The sequence below is a fragment of the Salvia hispanica genome, chromosome 2 (assembly GCF_029641045.1).
Source record: "Salvia hispanica isolate PSC_SH4W2 chromosome 2, Shi_PSC_v1, whole genome shotgun sequence".
Classification (NCBI taxonomy): domain Eukaryota; kingdom Viridiplantae; phylum Streptophyta; class Magnoliopsida; order Lamiales; family Lamiaceae; genus Salvia; species Salvia hispanica.
The window spans coordinates 725,040-739,529 of record NC_142693.1 but is presented as its reverse complement, the minus strand read 5'-3'; the positions used below and the strand labels follow the sequence as shown (position 1 = coordinate 739,529).

Here is a 14,490-nt window from a genome sequence, read left to right as displayed (position 1 = left end):
TTAGTGAAGAAAGTTTAGAAAAACTCAAAATTGAGGAAGTAGACTACATTTCAAGACATCCCAATTAATTTCTTGATGATCATAATTCACCAAAGTAACATAAATCTCAATTCTTAAAAAATATGAGAAAAAAATAGTTTGACAGTAAACAATATTAGGAATTTATACTTTCAAAACTCCTGTACAAAGGTATATATAAACTTGAATACAACAAGGAGAAAAGAAATGCAGGTTGATTCTCACAGAAACAACTAACAAACATAAATGAAACACATTCCAAACTAAATTAAATCAAATGAAATATATATATATATATATAGATATATATATTTATATTCAGCAAGCTAAATGTCTTGGAGAGTCGTTGAACATGGTGTACCACATATAAGCCCGCGAAAGCACCGTCTCCAGCTGGAGATGGTTCCAGTTATGAGTCGGGAGGTGCTGAAGAAACATCACCATCTCCTGAAAATCGAGCTTCTGTAGAGTATCCGACCACTGCAAACAGCAAACACGTCGTCTAAGCTTCGTTCATAACTAACCGTGCAAGAAATCAAATAACCGTGCCTCTTATGCATCACGAAGCGCTTTGTGAAGCCACTAACGGATGATGTTTACGTTGGATGGTAGATTCAATTAGTACAAGAAACCAAACAACGGATATATATATATGATGAAAATTCATATGGATTTTCAAGTCTAGGTAGCTTACTGTTAGAAGAAAGCTGGCGTAAATGTATACGAGAAAATCTGGCAAGGCGTCCCCTTCAGCGAGATAAGTGTCCCACAAGCGAGTAACGAGATCAAATGGAATCTGTAAAGAACTAACTTCATTAGTATTCGGTTTTCCCTTTGTAGCCAATGTAGGAAGATATATGGAGTACTTAATAAATGTTAGGTACACGGGCTTTGACCTCACGTATAAGTAGGCAATTGAACCATCGGAAAGCAAATTGAAGAAATTCGAGCCCCTGGTCCTCCATGTGCTTTGAACAAGGTTCTATAATTTCAAACGAAGAAACCAGTGTCGATAAAAACAATTTGCACACCATGTAAAAGAAAGCAATTTTACATGGATGAAGTCCATTTTACCGTCTCAACGCGGATAAAAGCAATTTGCAAGTACGTTTATGAAAAAAAAGTTAAGGACGTACCATCGATTCTTGCAACCAACTCCTTTAGTTTGAACACAAGTCGCTGAATCCCAGGCTGGGCAAACGTGTAATGATCTTGCATACCATCAAGCAACTTTGTTAAACACCAGTAACAGTCGGCTTCTACGTCCAACATTTTCTCGGGAGGTAGATCAGTCATTGACCATGTCTCGACATATCCCTCTAAGTATTCAGAAAGAAAAACAACCAAAAAGGGAGTCGCGAGGTCATTTATTCCCTGCACATAACCGCTAGCTGGATGTCGTATAGCCCTGGAAGGGGAAAAAATGAGAGTTATACAAATAGATGACGCAGAAGAGATTACCATTAGCATATTTAAAATGCAATAAAAAAATAAAATAAGTGCCAAAGAAAGTATCTAACCATGTATAAAGTATTCGCTCGAGTGACTTTTGGACTTCTTCTTGTTGAAAGAAAGAGACATCAGGAACAGTTCTGGGACAATCGAGAGAAATCTACCACGTGCGCCAGGAATCCATCATCAAGAAGCACGAAATGACAGATTATGTATGGAAAGGAGAAGCGAATAAAATCTGGTCGAAGCTAAAAACCTGACGAAGCATGTTGATCTCTTCCTCCGTGCGCTCTGTATCTGGAATATCATAATGTAGGGCGACACAATCAAGATACTCCTCCCGCTTTCTTCTCAGCACGGCTTCCCTTCTATCTGAATTAGAAGGCGCATATCCCTGTTGTCGGTTAATACTTTATGCTTGTAATACCGAATTTCACCAAAAGAATTTTAAAACGCGAGCACTAAATAATGAACTAACCATACATTGTAAAAAGATGTATTGAATGGAGTGTATAAGGAACCGGGCATACCAAGAGAAGCCGCCATACAGTAGGACGCAGATACTGGGGCACACCGCTCCATGCTAGTTCACGGAGTTTTTCTGCATCGATACACTTGAAATTATACATCCACAAAAATGCAATATACAGACAGAACACAAGAGTAGAGTACCTATGGCTAACGTCGGGTCAGATAATTCCTTAGCAAACTTCATCAGCCTTGCAGAATCCGTAGCTCTTGCACCCATGTTCGGAATCATTATGTTTCTGCTACCCATATTCAAAGTGTCTGTATGGTCACTAAATGAAACAGTGTTTGAACCACTGCGATTTTGGGGTTTATCCTAAAATAAGACAAACTAGTCATATTCAGCCAAGATTCAAACATTAGAGTAATGAAAAAGGAATCGAAATACAAGACACCTCAGTCAACGTATCTGTTTGTCTCACTTGGCCAGCATCACTGTCTGCGAACCTCCTATCACCTAGTGGTGAAGGCAAAAATGATGGGTCAAGAGGATCCGAACACCTTGTTATTGATACTTTACCAGGAAAACTGCGACCTTTGAGTAACCTGCACCTCGAGACACCAGTAACTCATGGATCACGAGCATGTCAAGACTCCACATGCATATACATGACGAAGGAGTGCAACTTAGGTGGTAAGACGTTTCCCCTCCAACCAATAGGTTGGGGGAAGTTAAGCAAATGGCTTATGTCTATTTTGTATATCAAGAGAAACAGAGGTGATTACTTACTAGAGTTAATTGACCCCAAATACACCAACTTCGGGCCATATTTGGTTTTCCACATACATGAACTTTAAAACTTATCTCAAAATACACGAACTTTCCTCTTTTCTTAGCTTTTGGCATGAACTTCAAAATGCACTAAAACAACATGAACTTTACCATAACTAGATTTTCACACGAATCAAACACGACATGGAATTTGTCCCAAATTACAAAAAAACGCTACCTTTTCCGGATTTCTCCCAAACCAAAAATCCAAATGACAATCTCGATTTTCCATGTAGCATGTCAATTTCGATTTACGAGTTATGAGAATAACCAAAAAAAGTTCAAGTTCATGTCCAAAACCGAAAAATGGCTCGAATACGTGTATTTTGAGTCAATTATCTCTATTTACAACGGAAAACATCCGAATTTTGACTATTCAATTATATACATAGAGCTAAGGTTGATTATTCATACATATAGCTAGAGCTGAATTAACATTTCAAATCTCAATCAAATAAAACTGCATTAATTGTTAGCCAAAGATCAAATTTTTCCAACTCCTAAACATTAATTTTAGCTGCAGAATCAATCAAACACAATTCTAAACACAGCATTGCCACGATCTTACAATTTATCAAAATGAAGGATCAAATCCAAACACATTCCATCATCGGCCAACAAATGAATCGAATCACGCCCAAAATTGAAACCAAATTAACAAAATTGACGAAGCCCATTTGAAATTATCGACATAATTCCACAATGGGAGCTCAAATCAGACGAAATTGCACCAAATTGAGGAATTGCGGTGGAAAAAAATGTGGAAATGAAAACGCACCCTTGAACGTTCCTGAGCGTTTGGCTGAATCTGAAATCCAAATTAGAAGATGAAGAAGAAGCGGTTTCTCTGTTGCGATCTTCTTCCCCACCTCTGGGATTAATCATAATCTCTTTTTATTTTTAATAATCATGCCCGGAAAAATTAAATGGTCATTGTTCTTCGAAATCTTCTACCAACCTTTCTTTTTTTTTCACTTTTTTTTTTCTTTATTCTATTGAGGAAGATTGAATCGAATGGTTCTCTTTCTTTTATTTTGTGAAGAAATTATGTTTTATGAATTTTAATTTTTGTGTGGTTACTCAATATTCTTCCCCAAATCGATAGATCAATATTTACTATAACTTTTTTTTAGCTAGTAGCAATTTTATTTAATTTGATAAAACTACGATCAATTAATATTAGTGTATTATCATAGGGATGATTTTATTTACATTTACTAGTATTTACATTTACATTCGTCCGTCATTAATAGTCTCATTTATGAGCAGTAAGGATTTTAAGAAATGTAAAAATATGTTAAGAAAATGGATGGAAAAAAGTTAGTGAAATGAGAGTCGAACTTATATATATATTAGTTTTAAATGAAATTTGAGTTGGATGAATTAGTGGAAGATGAGACCATTTACCATTTGTGATAAAAGTGAATCGAGACTCCTATTCATGAACGGAATAAAATAGAAAAACAGGACTCTTATTCGCGGACAGAGAGGAAGTAACTAGTACTATTCTGTAAATTTTATTATTATTAAAAAATTTGACAAACCAACTTTTATATTTTGTGTTTGAGTCACTCACTTACCTTAACAATTTTAACATTTTGTGTCTAATGCTAAAAAGAACATATATTGTTCGAGACGAGCAACAACACCGAAGGCATGTATTTCGACGTTGCATTCGAGCATGGTATGAATCATGCAGTACGCAGTTCAAGTTCAACTATTTCATTGCGCACAACGATCGCAGAGGAAATGACAAAGAGAATAGCAGGGTCGATCTGTGCAGCCGTCAACCCCACAAATTCTATTTTCTAGATCCATTGTTATTATGTTGGCATGAAAATAACATCAATTCTCCCTAACATAATTTTAACAAGAAAAAAAAATCAACCAACATTACCACTAAACAGAGGTGCAATACCTTGGCATTTAAAGTAACATAAAGATTAAACAATAGTGTGACAAATTTTATTTGACGAACATCAATAAAAACTTAAATAACATAATTTAATTTTAGGGTTGGATTTATTTGGGTGTGTAGTCAACTGCAACGAACTTCTCGAGTTTAGGCAGAAAAAACTCCGCGTAAGCGACGTGCTCCGGATGGGAAATATACTGTGCAACACCTTCCACACTTTCAAATGTTAAGTCAAAGACATGAGTGAAACCTTGATCAAAATTTGCAATGCTAAGCTCTTCACCCCTGCCATGTAAACACCACAATCTCAAGTGCTCAATTTTGGTAGTACTATTCAAGATTTCAAATTGCACGGTATAAATAGTGGCGGATCCGAAATTTTATACTACCTCTGTCCCCCAAATTTTGACACATTTTGACCTGGCACGGATTTTAACAAATGTAATAAAAAGTGAGTTGAAAAAGTTGGTGGGACGTGGGTCTTATTTTTAAAGTATTAGTTTTATAATAAAATGTGAGTGTGAATGAGTTAGTGGAATATGTGGTCCACTACCAAAAATGGTAAAAAGTAAAGTGTGTCAAAATTTGAGGGATGAACTGAAATAGTAAACTGTGTCAAAATTTGGGGGACGGAGGTAGTAACTGAGACGCAACAAATATAATTACTACTACTATTAAGGCAAATCTATCCCTATGGAACATAATAGTACTATTAATGTAAGCATATGTTTAATCTCAATTTACTAACAAAATTAAGAAATTGTCTAAGTTAAGGCCAACGGAAAAATATAACAACAGGGCCTAGAAGATGGTTGGTCTCTACTTAAGTATTGTTGGGATACCGATAAGCGCGAATACAAAAATTTAATTTGGGGTGTTCGGTTGGCAAGATTGTATCCGGGATTAAATTTATAGTGTGTTTGGTTCATAAGATTCAATCCTATGACTCAATCTTAGATGAATAATTATGGGATAATTAGTCATAGCTAATCCTTTATGACTAAAATAGTCTCACAACTCAATCATAGATTGTATCTTGGTATTATTTTATCTTGGAAACCGAACACTACCTTTGTGTAACGATTGATATTAATACCGAGTATATTATACAAAGAAATTTTCAGCAACTTGGTAGGGACTTGAGATAATTTAATAGCTTAGAATATATCTGCATCCCAAGATCTATGGTAATTCAAATTTCATTGCAATCAATCAAAAAAAGACTCAATCATTTATACTATCAATAATGAAAAATAATCACCCTCTTATTTATAAAATTAGCATAATCTCCCTTTTGCCAATATGGTTAGCTAGCTGGTCCAAGAAAGACTAATTTCGATTCCTAAAAAGATTTAATTGAATCTCTAATTAAGAAAATTGTGTAGTGCGTACCATTTAATGGACTTCAATGAAGGGAAATGGTGGACAATGTTGTGAAACCGTTTGATGCATTCTTCTTTCTCTTCATCGGTTATGCCTTCTTTGAATTTTGCAAGCAATATGTGCTTCACTTCTCCCTCTGCCATCTCTCTCTCTCTAGAATGTGTGGATGAGTTTAATAGTATTGAAGAAATATTTGGCAAATTTGAGATAAGGTTCCTAACTACCACTAGACTATAACTATTGGTGGCTACGTGCATACATATATAATCACGCCTAAGAAAATGTGTAGTTCGAATTAAATATACGGATAATAGTTATTTAAATCACGAAATCTTGTCAATTTAGGCTAGTTCGATAAGATCGAGAATAGAATATTAATTTATGAAGTTTCTTCTTTTCTCTATTGTTTTATAGGTACATAGAGCGTCGGCTTTTAATTATACTCAAAACAACACTGATTCATTTCGTATTTTGTACCTATTTATATAGAAGAAGAGCACAATAACTCTGTATCTGTAATCGCAGTCATAATACAATTTGTTCTCCATTTTTGCCCGTGGATGTAGCCATCACAATATTGGTGAACCACATAAATTCTATGTCTCTTTACGTTCTTTTGTTTGTTGATTACACAATTGCCCTATTTGTCGTAACACACGAAAAGATGGTGTTACTGATAAAATAATGAAGAAAAATTGAATATTCGTATTTTGTTTTTATAATTAGTGGAACTTATATGAATTTGATCAATTGTGATTTAAATTTATTATGCTATATGATGAGTTGGTTGTAGGCCTAGAGGAAAAAGCCCAATTTGACCTCTCTCATGGATCTGGCTCACTAGGAGAAGTATATAGCCCATCAAATCTCAATTTAATCACTGATACTCATTCTTAAATTAAAACAACCAAAAGGTTCAACAAGATGGAAAACATTTTATCACTGATACTCATTCTTAAATTAAAACAACCAAAAGGTTCAACAAGATGGAAAACATAGATGATATGCTTGATTATAAGCTACATGACATATAGTCATAAATTCATAGTTAGGGTTTTGCAAGCTGGAGATCAAGTAGAACGTACTTCTCCACAAGAGGCATCAACACACTTGAATAGTTTGTGTGATGTGGATTAATAGCAAATCCAATAACATCATCCACACTTTCAAATGTCGACTCAAAGACATGTGTGAAGCCTTGATTTAGGTTTAAGATGCCTATCTCTTTACCCCTGCATTCGAGTGCTTCATTTTAGTACACAGCAAAGCACAATTCAAGAAAATAGTTCTTTGGAAAAGTAATGATAGCAATATCTTCAATTTGGACAATATTAAATAAGTTTGAAGCATGGTATTAACATAATTTGAATGGTTGTAGTAGCATACCATTTGAAGGCCTTGATTGAAGGAATAAGATCAACAAGCTTGCCATATTGTTTGATGCAATCTTCGATTTGTTCCTCAGTTACATTTTCATTGAACTTTACAAGAAGTACATGGTTCTCTTTCTTTTATTTTGTGAAGAAATTAAGTTAGTTTTTTGAATTTAAATTTTTGTGTGGTTACTCAATATCCTTCCCCAGATCGATAGCTCAATATTTGCTTTTACTTTTTTTTTTAGCTCGTAGCAATTTTATTTAATTTGATAAAACTACGAGCAATAAATATTAGTGTAAATCATAGGGATGATTATTATTTACATTTACTAATATTGACCCAAGTTGGTAGTTTTATCTTACTTTAATTACTATATTCTGTAAAAGTTGTTATTATTAAAAATTTTGACAACCAACTTTTATATTTTGTGTTTGTGAAGTATTATGGACTCTAATTGTGTTGGGCTGTGTTATTTTTTTTTTGGTTGGGCTGATTTAATTGTTCAGCCCATACACTTATTGGTGACCCATGTTGGTTTTGGCCCAATAGCTTAAGTGGGATACTCCGATGGCTGCCACGTGGCTACCTCACGCGAATCATGGATGAGGGCCGTTGATCTGTTTGTGTGTTTGTTATGAGTCTAGTGACTCATTGTATTCTACATTATTCCAGAATCTCTCTCTTTCTCTCTTGCTTGCGATCTGCTTCTGCTTTCCTCTTCCCTCTCTCTAGATTCCGGCGCCGTTCGCTGGTTATCTTCTCCGATCTACTGTTTCCACCGTTGATTCTCGGTTTTAGAGAGTGTCACCGTTTTAGATTCTGAGTGTGTGAGTGCTTGTGCATTCCTTCACAGATGTAGGGTTTGTCCAACTTCTCTGTTGGATTGTTGTGAGATTGGAGGTTTCCTTGAGAGTTCTTGTGTTGCGAAGCAGTGCTCTGAGATTGTTGTGAGATCCTTGTGATAGAGGTGGTCTCTGTGTTGTAGCAGTTGGAGTATCCCTAGGGTTAGGGTTTGGTTACTTCACGGTGCTCCCTTGAGACTTGTTGGTGAGGATTGAGGAGGTTCTTGGCCCTGTGAAGTCGTGTGTGTGCGACCTGAGCCATATCCTAAATCTTCTGAACCTTTGTTGCTATTTCAGATTAGATCCGGAAGGATCACTTTCTTTTGTTACTGACTTGTGTATTCTAAGTGTGCAGGGTTCCCCAATCAGTAAAGGCTTGGATCTAATCCGGAAGGATCACTTTCTTTTATTACTGACTTGTGTATTCTAAGTGCGCAGGGTTCCCCAATCAGTAAAGACTTGGATTCCAGATCCGGTTAAGGATCTGATGTTAGCTAGGGTTTCTGATTAGTGTTCTGACTTGTAATAGAAGCTTAGTCAGTCTTCTTGTAATCTTGTAATAGATTGCTTTGTACTTGGCTTGTAACTTCTGAGATTAGCCATCTCAGAACGCAATCAATAAAAAGATGTCCCGGTAATTAGCGAATCCCGAGTGATCTGATCTATACAGTGTTGAGTCACTCACTTAAGTTAAAATTTTAACATTTTGTGTCAGATGAAAAATATGAACATATATTGTTCAAGATGAGCAACAACAGTTAAGCCATGCATTTCGATGTTGCATTCGAGCAACAATATGACAGTTTTTATTGGACCAACATCGATAAAAACTTACTCCGTAAATATATGGCACGTACGTTAAGTGCAGTGTTGTCACATTCACGCAATAACATAATTTAAGGTTGAATTTATTTGGGTATGTAGTCAACTACAACGAACTTCTCGAGTTTAGGCAGAAGAAACTCTGAATAAGCGAGGTGCTCTGGATGGGAATTATACTCTGCAACACCTTCTACGCTTTCAAATGTCATGTCCAAGACATGAGTGAAACCTTGTTGAAAATTTGCAATTCTAAGCTCTTCACCCCTGCCATGTAAACACTGATCAATTTTGGTTGAAGCTAATTTCAAATTGCACGGTATAACTAGTGTTGGATCCGAAATTTTATAACATAAGAAATAGTACTATTTTAAAATAGTATGAGCATGTCTTTAATCTCTATTTACCAACAAAAATAAGAAATTGGCTAAGTTAAGGCCCACAGAAAAATATAAGAACATGGCCTTAGAATATCTGCATCCCAAGAACTATGGCTTAGAATTAACTTGCTTAATTCATATTCCATTTTACTCCCCCCGTCCACGAATAGGAGTCTCATTTTTATCCGGCATGAGTTTTAAGAAATGTTAAGAAAAGTGGTGGAAGAAAGTTAGTGGAATAGGGGTCCCACTTGTATATAATAGTTTTAAATGATATGTGAGTGGAATGAGTTGGTGGAATGTGAGGTCTTTTTACCATTTAAGGTAATTATGAACCGGGACTCCTATTCGTGGACGGACCAAAATGGAAAAACGGGACTCCTATTCGTGGACGGAGGGAGTAGTTAATAAAAAAAACACTTAATTGTTTAAAAATAGTGAAACTTACCATTTTATTTATGATTTCAGTTACATTATTTGGTGGTATTTGGGAGATTTAGTTTTTAATAAGTTAATATATTAGTGGTTTTCTTGTGCCTTTAAATATTTTGTAATTGTTGTTATTTGATCCATCTTCAAAATTACAGAGCAATAAAATTTGTGTTCTTTGTTGTTCTCTCTCTTGTTCCTCTATATTTTTTACTTCCATATTTCTTTGCATCAATCATTTATACTATCAATAATGAAAAATAATCACCCTCTAAAATTAACATAATCTCTCATTCTCCCTTGTGCCGAAATGATTTGCTAATAGTAATTAACACCGATTCCTAAAAAGATTAAATTGAATCTCTACATATGAAAATTGTGTAGTACGTACCATTTAAAAGTCTTCAATGAAGGGAAATGGGGGACAATGCTTTGAAACCGTTTGATGCATTCTTCTTTCTCTTCATCGGTTATGCCTTCTTTGAATTGTGCAAGAAATATGTGCTTCACTTCTCCCTTTCCCTCTGCCATATCTCTTTCTCTCTCTATGAATGTATGGATGAGTTTAATAGTGTTGAAGAAATATTTGGCACATTAGAGATAAGGTTCCTCCTCACTACCACTAGACTATAACTATAGCGACAAGAAAGTCGTGTGATTGTGAAGGACAATAGAAATACTATATACTCCCTCCGTCCACAAAAAATAGATCACTTTGTGTATGACACATGTTTTAATGTAGAATTGATAAAGTAAGAGAGAGAGAGATAGAGAGAAAAAGTGAGTAAAATATGAGAGAGGGAAGAAAAAGTGAGAAAAACATGAGAGATAAACTTTTCATTTTAAGAAAGTAATCTATTTTTTTGTGGACGTCCTAAAATGACAAAAGTGATCTATTGTTTGTGGACGGAGAGAGTAAATGATAAACTTGCCGGCTAGTAACAAAGTTCAAATTGACTCTCTTCTTTGGAGTATTATTTTGGCTTCTTCTTTCTTGAAATAATATGATTGGTTTTAAGACTTGAGTATTGATATTTAAGGTCAAAATGTGTAGTTTGAATAATATATAAGTAATAGTTATTTAAATCACAAAATCTTGTTCTGTTCCATGAGCTTCAAGGATAGAATATTAAATTACCAAATTTCTCCTTTTCTAGTGTTTTATATGTATATAGAGCGTCGTCTTTTGATTATACTCAAAACAGCGTTGTTTCATTTAAATATAAATATTTTTTATTTTTTTTAAATGAAAATATATAGTTTTGTGTATCACCAAAAGACAATGTTTCATATACGGATTTTTAATGAAGAAAAAATGAATCTTCTTAATTAGTAGTTTTTATAGTTAGTAGAACTTATATGAATTTGGTCAAATGTGATTTAAATTAATTATTCTATTTGATAATCAGTTGGTTGTAGGCTTAGAGACAAAGCCCAGTTTGATCTCTCTCTCATGGGTCTGGCCCACTAGGACTAAGATATATAGCCCATCTAAACAAGTTATTACCTACACAATTTACTTAAGTCTAACGAGGGTAAATGTATATAAGCCATTCTCTTATTTCGAATGTTAAAACTCATAAACACAAGCATTCTTTGAATTTTGAAATCAATATGTGCTTCACTTCTCCCTTTCCCTTTGCCATCTCTCTATCTCTTTATCTCTCTATCACATACACTAGAATGTATGGATGTGTTTAATAGAGGAAGTATAGAAGAAATATTTGGCACATTGGAAATAATTAAGTTTCTTCTTGATCAATACCACTAGACTATAACTACAACAATAAAAGTCGTGTGAAGGACAATAGCTAGTGAGAAATTTGGTGGCTACATGTCTACATATATAATCACGCCTATGAAAATGTGTAGTTCGAGTAAAATATATGGACGATAGCTATTTAAATCACGAAATCTTGTTAATTTAGGCCAGTTTGATAAGATCGAGAATAGAATATTAATTTATGAAGTTTCTTCTTTCTCTATTGTTTTATATGTATATAGAGTGTCGTCGCCTTTTGATTATACTTAAAACAACGTTGTTTCATTTAAATTACCATCAGTATGTCACCTAAAGACGATGTTTTATATACTGATGAAACAATGAAAAAAAAATTAAACCTTTCATAATTTAATATTTATTTTTTGTATAATTAGTGGTGTTTGTCGCGCGCAACTGACAAACAACACTAATTATACAAAATAAATATAAGAATTTGATCAATTTGCGGTTTAATTTTATTATCCTATTCGATTAGTTGGTTGTAGGCCTAGAGACAAAGCCCAATTTAATTTGATCTCTCTCATAGACAAACTGAATTTAGTTACACATAATAGTCCAGAGTAGTATTACTATAGTAATCATATATAACAAGGACAAATTTTCATCCAAATCAAATAACTCAGAACATCAATCTACTGATTGAATAATTGGAAACGTCTTATTGTAAAATTGATCGGTTGTAATTATTCATCACAACTCATTCTCTTATTTAAACAACGAAAAGGCTCAACAAGTTGAGAAACATAGATGATATGCTTAATTATAAGCTACATGACATGTAGTCATAAATTCATAGTTAGACTTTTGTAGGCTGGAAATCAAGTAGAACGAACTTCTCCACAAGAGGCATCAACACATTTGAATAGTCGGTGTGATGTGGATTAGTAGTAAAGCCAACAACATCATCTACACTTTCAAATGTCAACTCAAAGACATGCGTGAAGTCCTGATTTAGGTTCAAGATGCCGATCTCTTTACCCCTGCAATCGAGTGCTTCGTTTTAGTACGACAAAGCATAATTCAAGAAAAACAGTTCTTCGGAAAAATAATGATAGCAATATATTTAATTTGGATGGCAAATATTAACAAATCCAATATTAATTAGAATAAGTTTGAAATTTCATAATATAATTTGAATAATTGTAGTAGCATACCATTTGAAGGCCTTGATTGAAGGAATGAGATCAACAAGCTTGCCATATTGTTTGATGCAATCTTCGATTTGTTCCTCAGTTACACTGTCATTGAACTTTACAAGAACTAAATGCTTTATCTCCATCTCTCACTCTTTGTTTCTCTCACACTATAAATCTCTCATAAATATCCTAATACTTATAGAAGAAATATTGGAATCTAGATACAGTGTACAAGTCTTGTAAGAAAAAAATAAAATGGTTTAGTGTATACTTTTCAAGCCGACACACCTTGTCATATTTTGGTCGAATTTTGACTGTTTTAAGTGAGTTTGATTTAATTGGACTTTTATGTACCTCTTCTCCTTATAATATTAATATCATATCATTATTTCTATAATATTTTTGCATGGGAAAAGTTCTCCCTTTTTTGAACACTCAAATAGTGGATTTTTTGGATAAAATAACTGATCAATATAAGTCAAATTCTCACTAATGTATCTCATAGGGTTATAGTATAACAAAATTCAGATAAAGTTGTGTTTCTTCCTTCAAAAATTGAGTAGTACTATAAAACAAAGTAAGACCCTTAGTTTGTCCAAATAAGACCAATTGAACCTTCGTTTTGAAAAAAATCGTATATCAATGATAAGATAATAAAATAATGCAAATATGGTATGAGAAAGGTCATCCTAGGCGTCTTGCAAAAACACAAATAATGCAAATTTGGTATGAGAAAGGTCATACTAGGCGTCTTGTGAAAATACTACTCCTTCCGTTTCCACGATAAGAATCATATTTTGTTATTTCTGTTCATTCCATAGTAAGAATTTTCACTTTTACAATAAATAAATAGTAAATTGTTTCCATATTCCACTAAGTCACTTCACTCACATTTTATTATATAACCAATATAAAAAAAGTGAGCCACATATTCCACTAACTTTTCTAACCCACTACTTTTAATATTTATTCATAAATGTCTCGCTATTTAGATAATTATTATTCAGTATTCAACGTTTCATTTTTTGGAATAAAATTTCTTGAATTACTTTATTAGAATATCGATCTGATTGACTAATGGTAATTACCTAAATAGTGAGACATTTTTGAATATACTACTTATTCCGTCCACGAAAAATAGTTTCATTTTACTATTTTGGGATGTCACAAAAAATAGTCTTATTTCTAAAAATAGAAAATTTCTCTCTCATACTCTATCTACTTTTTCTTCTATCTCCCATATTTTACCTACTTTTTTTTACATATCTCTCTTATTTTATCTAATTTTTCCCCTTCTCTATTATTTTACCAATTTTTCATTAAAATTTGTGTCATCTACAAGTAAGACTATTTTTTGTTGAAGGTATTGAGGGTATTTTCATCCATAAAATCTTGGAAATAGTAAAAAAGTACTTCGAATGATATTAACTCATAGTTGACGGACCTCAAATGATATTATCAAAGTTCACGGACCTAAAATGATACTTTGGTAAAGTTCGTGGACCAAAAAAGATGTTCCCTCTAAAAATAAAATAATATATTACTCAAATGTGACATAAATTCTCATGTAACCTACATAATCTTCACATATAAATAATACTACATCCGTCCCCCAAAATTTGTCCCATTTTGACCCGCACGAGTTTTAAGAAATGT

General features: G+C 33.7%; 3 protein-coding genes and 2 pseudogenes across 4 annotated transcripts; all 5 read right to left on the bottom strand.

Annotated features, from left to right (window-relative positions):
- Positions 1 to 137: 137 nt before the first annotated feature.
- Positions 138 to 3,771, bottom strand: LOC125218566 (uncharacterized). The gene is made up of 10 exons (XM_048120256.2): positions 3,549 to 3,771; positions 2,394 to 2,544; positions 2,143 to 2,314; positions 2,001 to 2,071; positions 1,727 to 1,864; positions 1,539 to 1,630; positions 1,155 to 1,426; positions 915 to 1,000; positions 713 to 814; positions 138 to 498 (listed from the first exon to the last, which is right to left on the bottom strand). Exons 1-10 carry the CDS (start codon positions 3,653 to 3,655, stop codon positions 337 to 339), a joined length of 1,353 nt encoding a protein of 450 aa, XP_047976213.1. The 5' UTR covers positions 3,656 to 3,771; the 3' UTR covers positions 138 to 336.
- Positions 3,772 to 4,663: 892 nt separating this feature from the next.
- LOC148931289 (stress-response A/B barrel domain-containing protein HS1-like) lies at positions 4,664 to 6,247 on the bottom strand (annotated as a pseudogene). Its single transcript, XR_016135340.1, has 2 exons — positions 6,078 to 6,247; positions 4,664 to 4,970 (listed from the first exon to the last, which is right to left on the bottom strand). The product of XR_016135340.1 is annotated as a stress-response A/B barrel domain-containing protein HS1-like (transcript).
- An 869-nt stretch (positions 6,248 to 7,116) lies between these two features.
- LOC148931288 (stress-response A/B barrel domain-containing protein HS1 pseudogene) lies at positions 7,117 to 8,549 on the bottom strand (annotated as a pseudogene).
- Positions 8,550 to 9,109: 560 nt separating this feature from the next.
- Positions 9,110 to 10,509, bottom strand: LOC125218608 (stress-response A/B barrel domain-containing protein HS1-like). Its single transcript, XM_089064441.1, has 2 exons — positions 10,307 to 10,509; positions 9,110 to 9,373 (listed from the first exon to the last, which is right to left on the bottom strand). The coding sequence occupies exons 1-2, from the start codon at positions 10,444 to 10,446 to the stop codon at positions 9,196 to 9,198; spliced, it is 318 nt and encodes a 105-aa protein (XP_088920567.1). The 5' UTR covers positions 10,447 to 10,509; the 3' UTR covers positions 9,110 to 9,195.
- Positions 10,510 to 12,313: 1,804 nt separating this feature from the next.
- On the bottom strand, positions 12,314 to 13,015 carry LOC125218614 (stress-response A/B barrel domain-containing protein HS1-like). The gene is made up of 2 exons (XM_048120323.2): positions 12,853 to 13,015; positions 12,314 to 12,678 (listed from the first exon to the last, which is right to left on the bottom strand). The coding sequence occupies exons 1-2, from the start codon at positions 12,975 to 12,977 to the stop codon at positions 12,495 to 12,497; spliced, it is 309 nt and encodes a 102-aa protein (XP_047976280.1). The 5' UTR covers positions 12,978 to 13,015; the 3' UTR covers positions 12,314 to 12,494.
- Positions 13,016 to 14,490: the final 1,475 nt, after the last annotated feature.

Coding starts and splice junctions, on each gene's coding strand:
- LOC125218566 (XM_048120256.2), bottom strand. CDS start 3,655: ATGATTAATCCCAGAGGTGGGGAAGAAGATCGCAACAGAGAAACCGCT. Junction 2,072..2,142: donor TGACCCGACGTTAGCCATAG/GTACTCTACTCT, acceptor GTATCGATGCAG/AAAAACTCCGTGAACTAGCA. Junction 1,631..1,726: donor AGATCAACATGCTTCGTCAG/GTTTTTAGCTTC, acceptor CGCACGTGGTAG/ATTTCTCTCGATTGTCCCAG.
- LOC125218608 (XM_089064441.1), bottom strand. CDS start 10,446: ATGGCAGAGGGAAAGGGAGAAGTGAAGCACATATTTCTTGCACAATTC. Junction 9,374..10,306: donor TCATTGAAGACTTTTAAATG/GTACGTACTACA, acceptor TTTACATGGCAG/GGGTGAAGAGCTTAGAATTG.
- LOC125218614 (XM_048120323.2), bottom strand. CDS start 12,977: ATGGAGATAAAGCATTTAGTTCTTGTAAAGTTCAATGACAGTGTAACT. Junction 12,679..12,852: donor TCAATCAAGGCCTTCAAATG/GTATGCTACTAC, acceptor ACTCGATTGCAG/GGGTAAAGAGATCGGCATCT.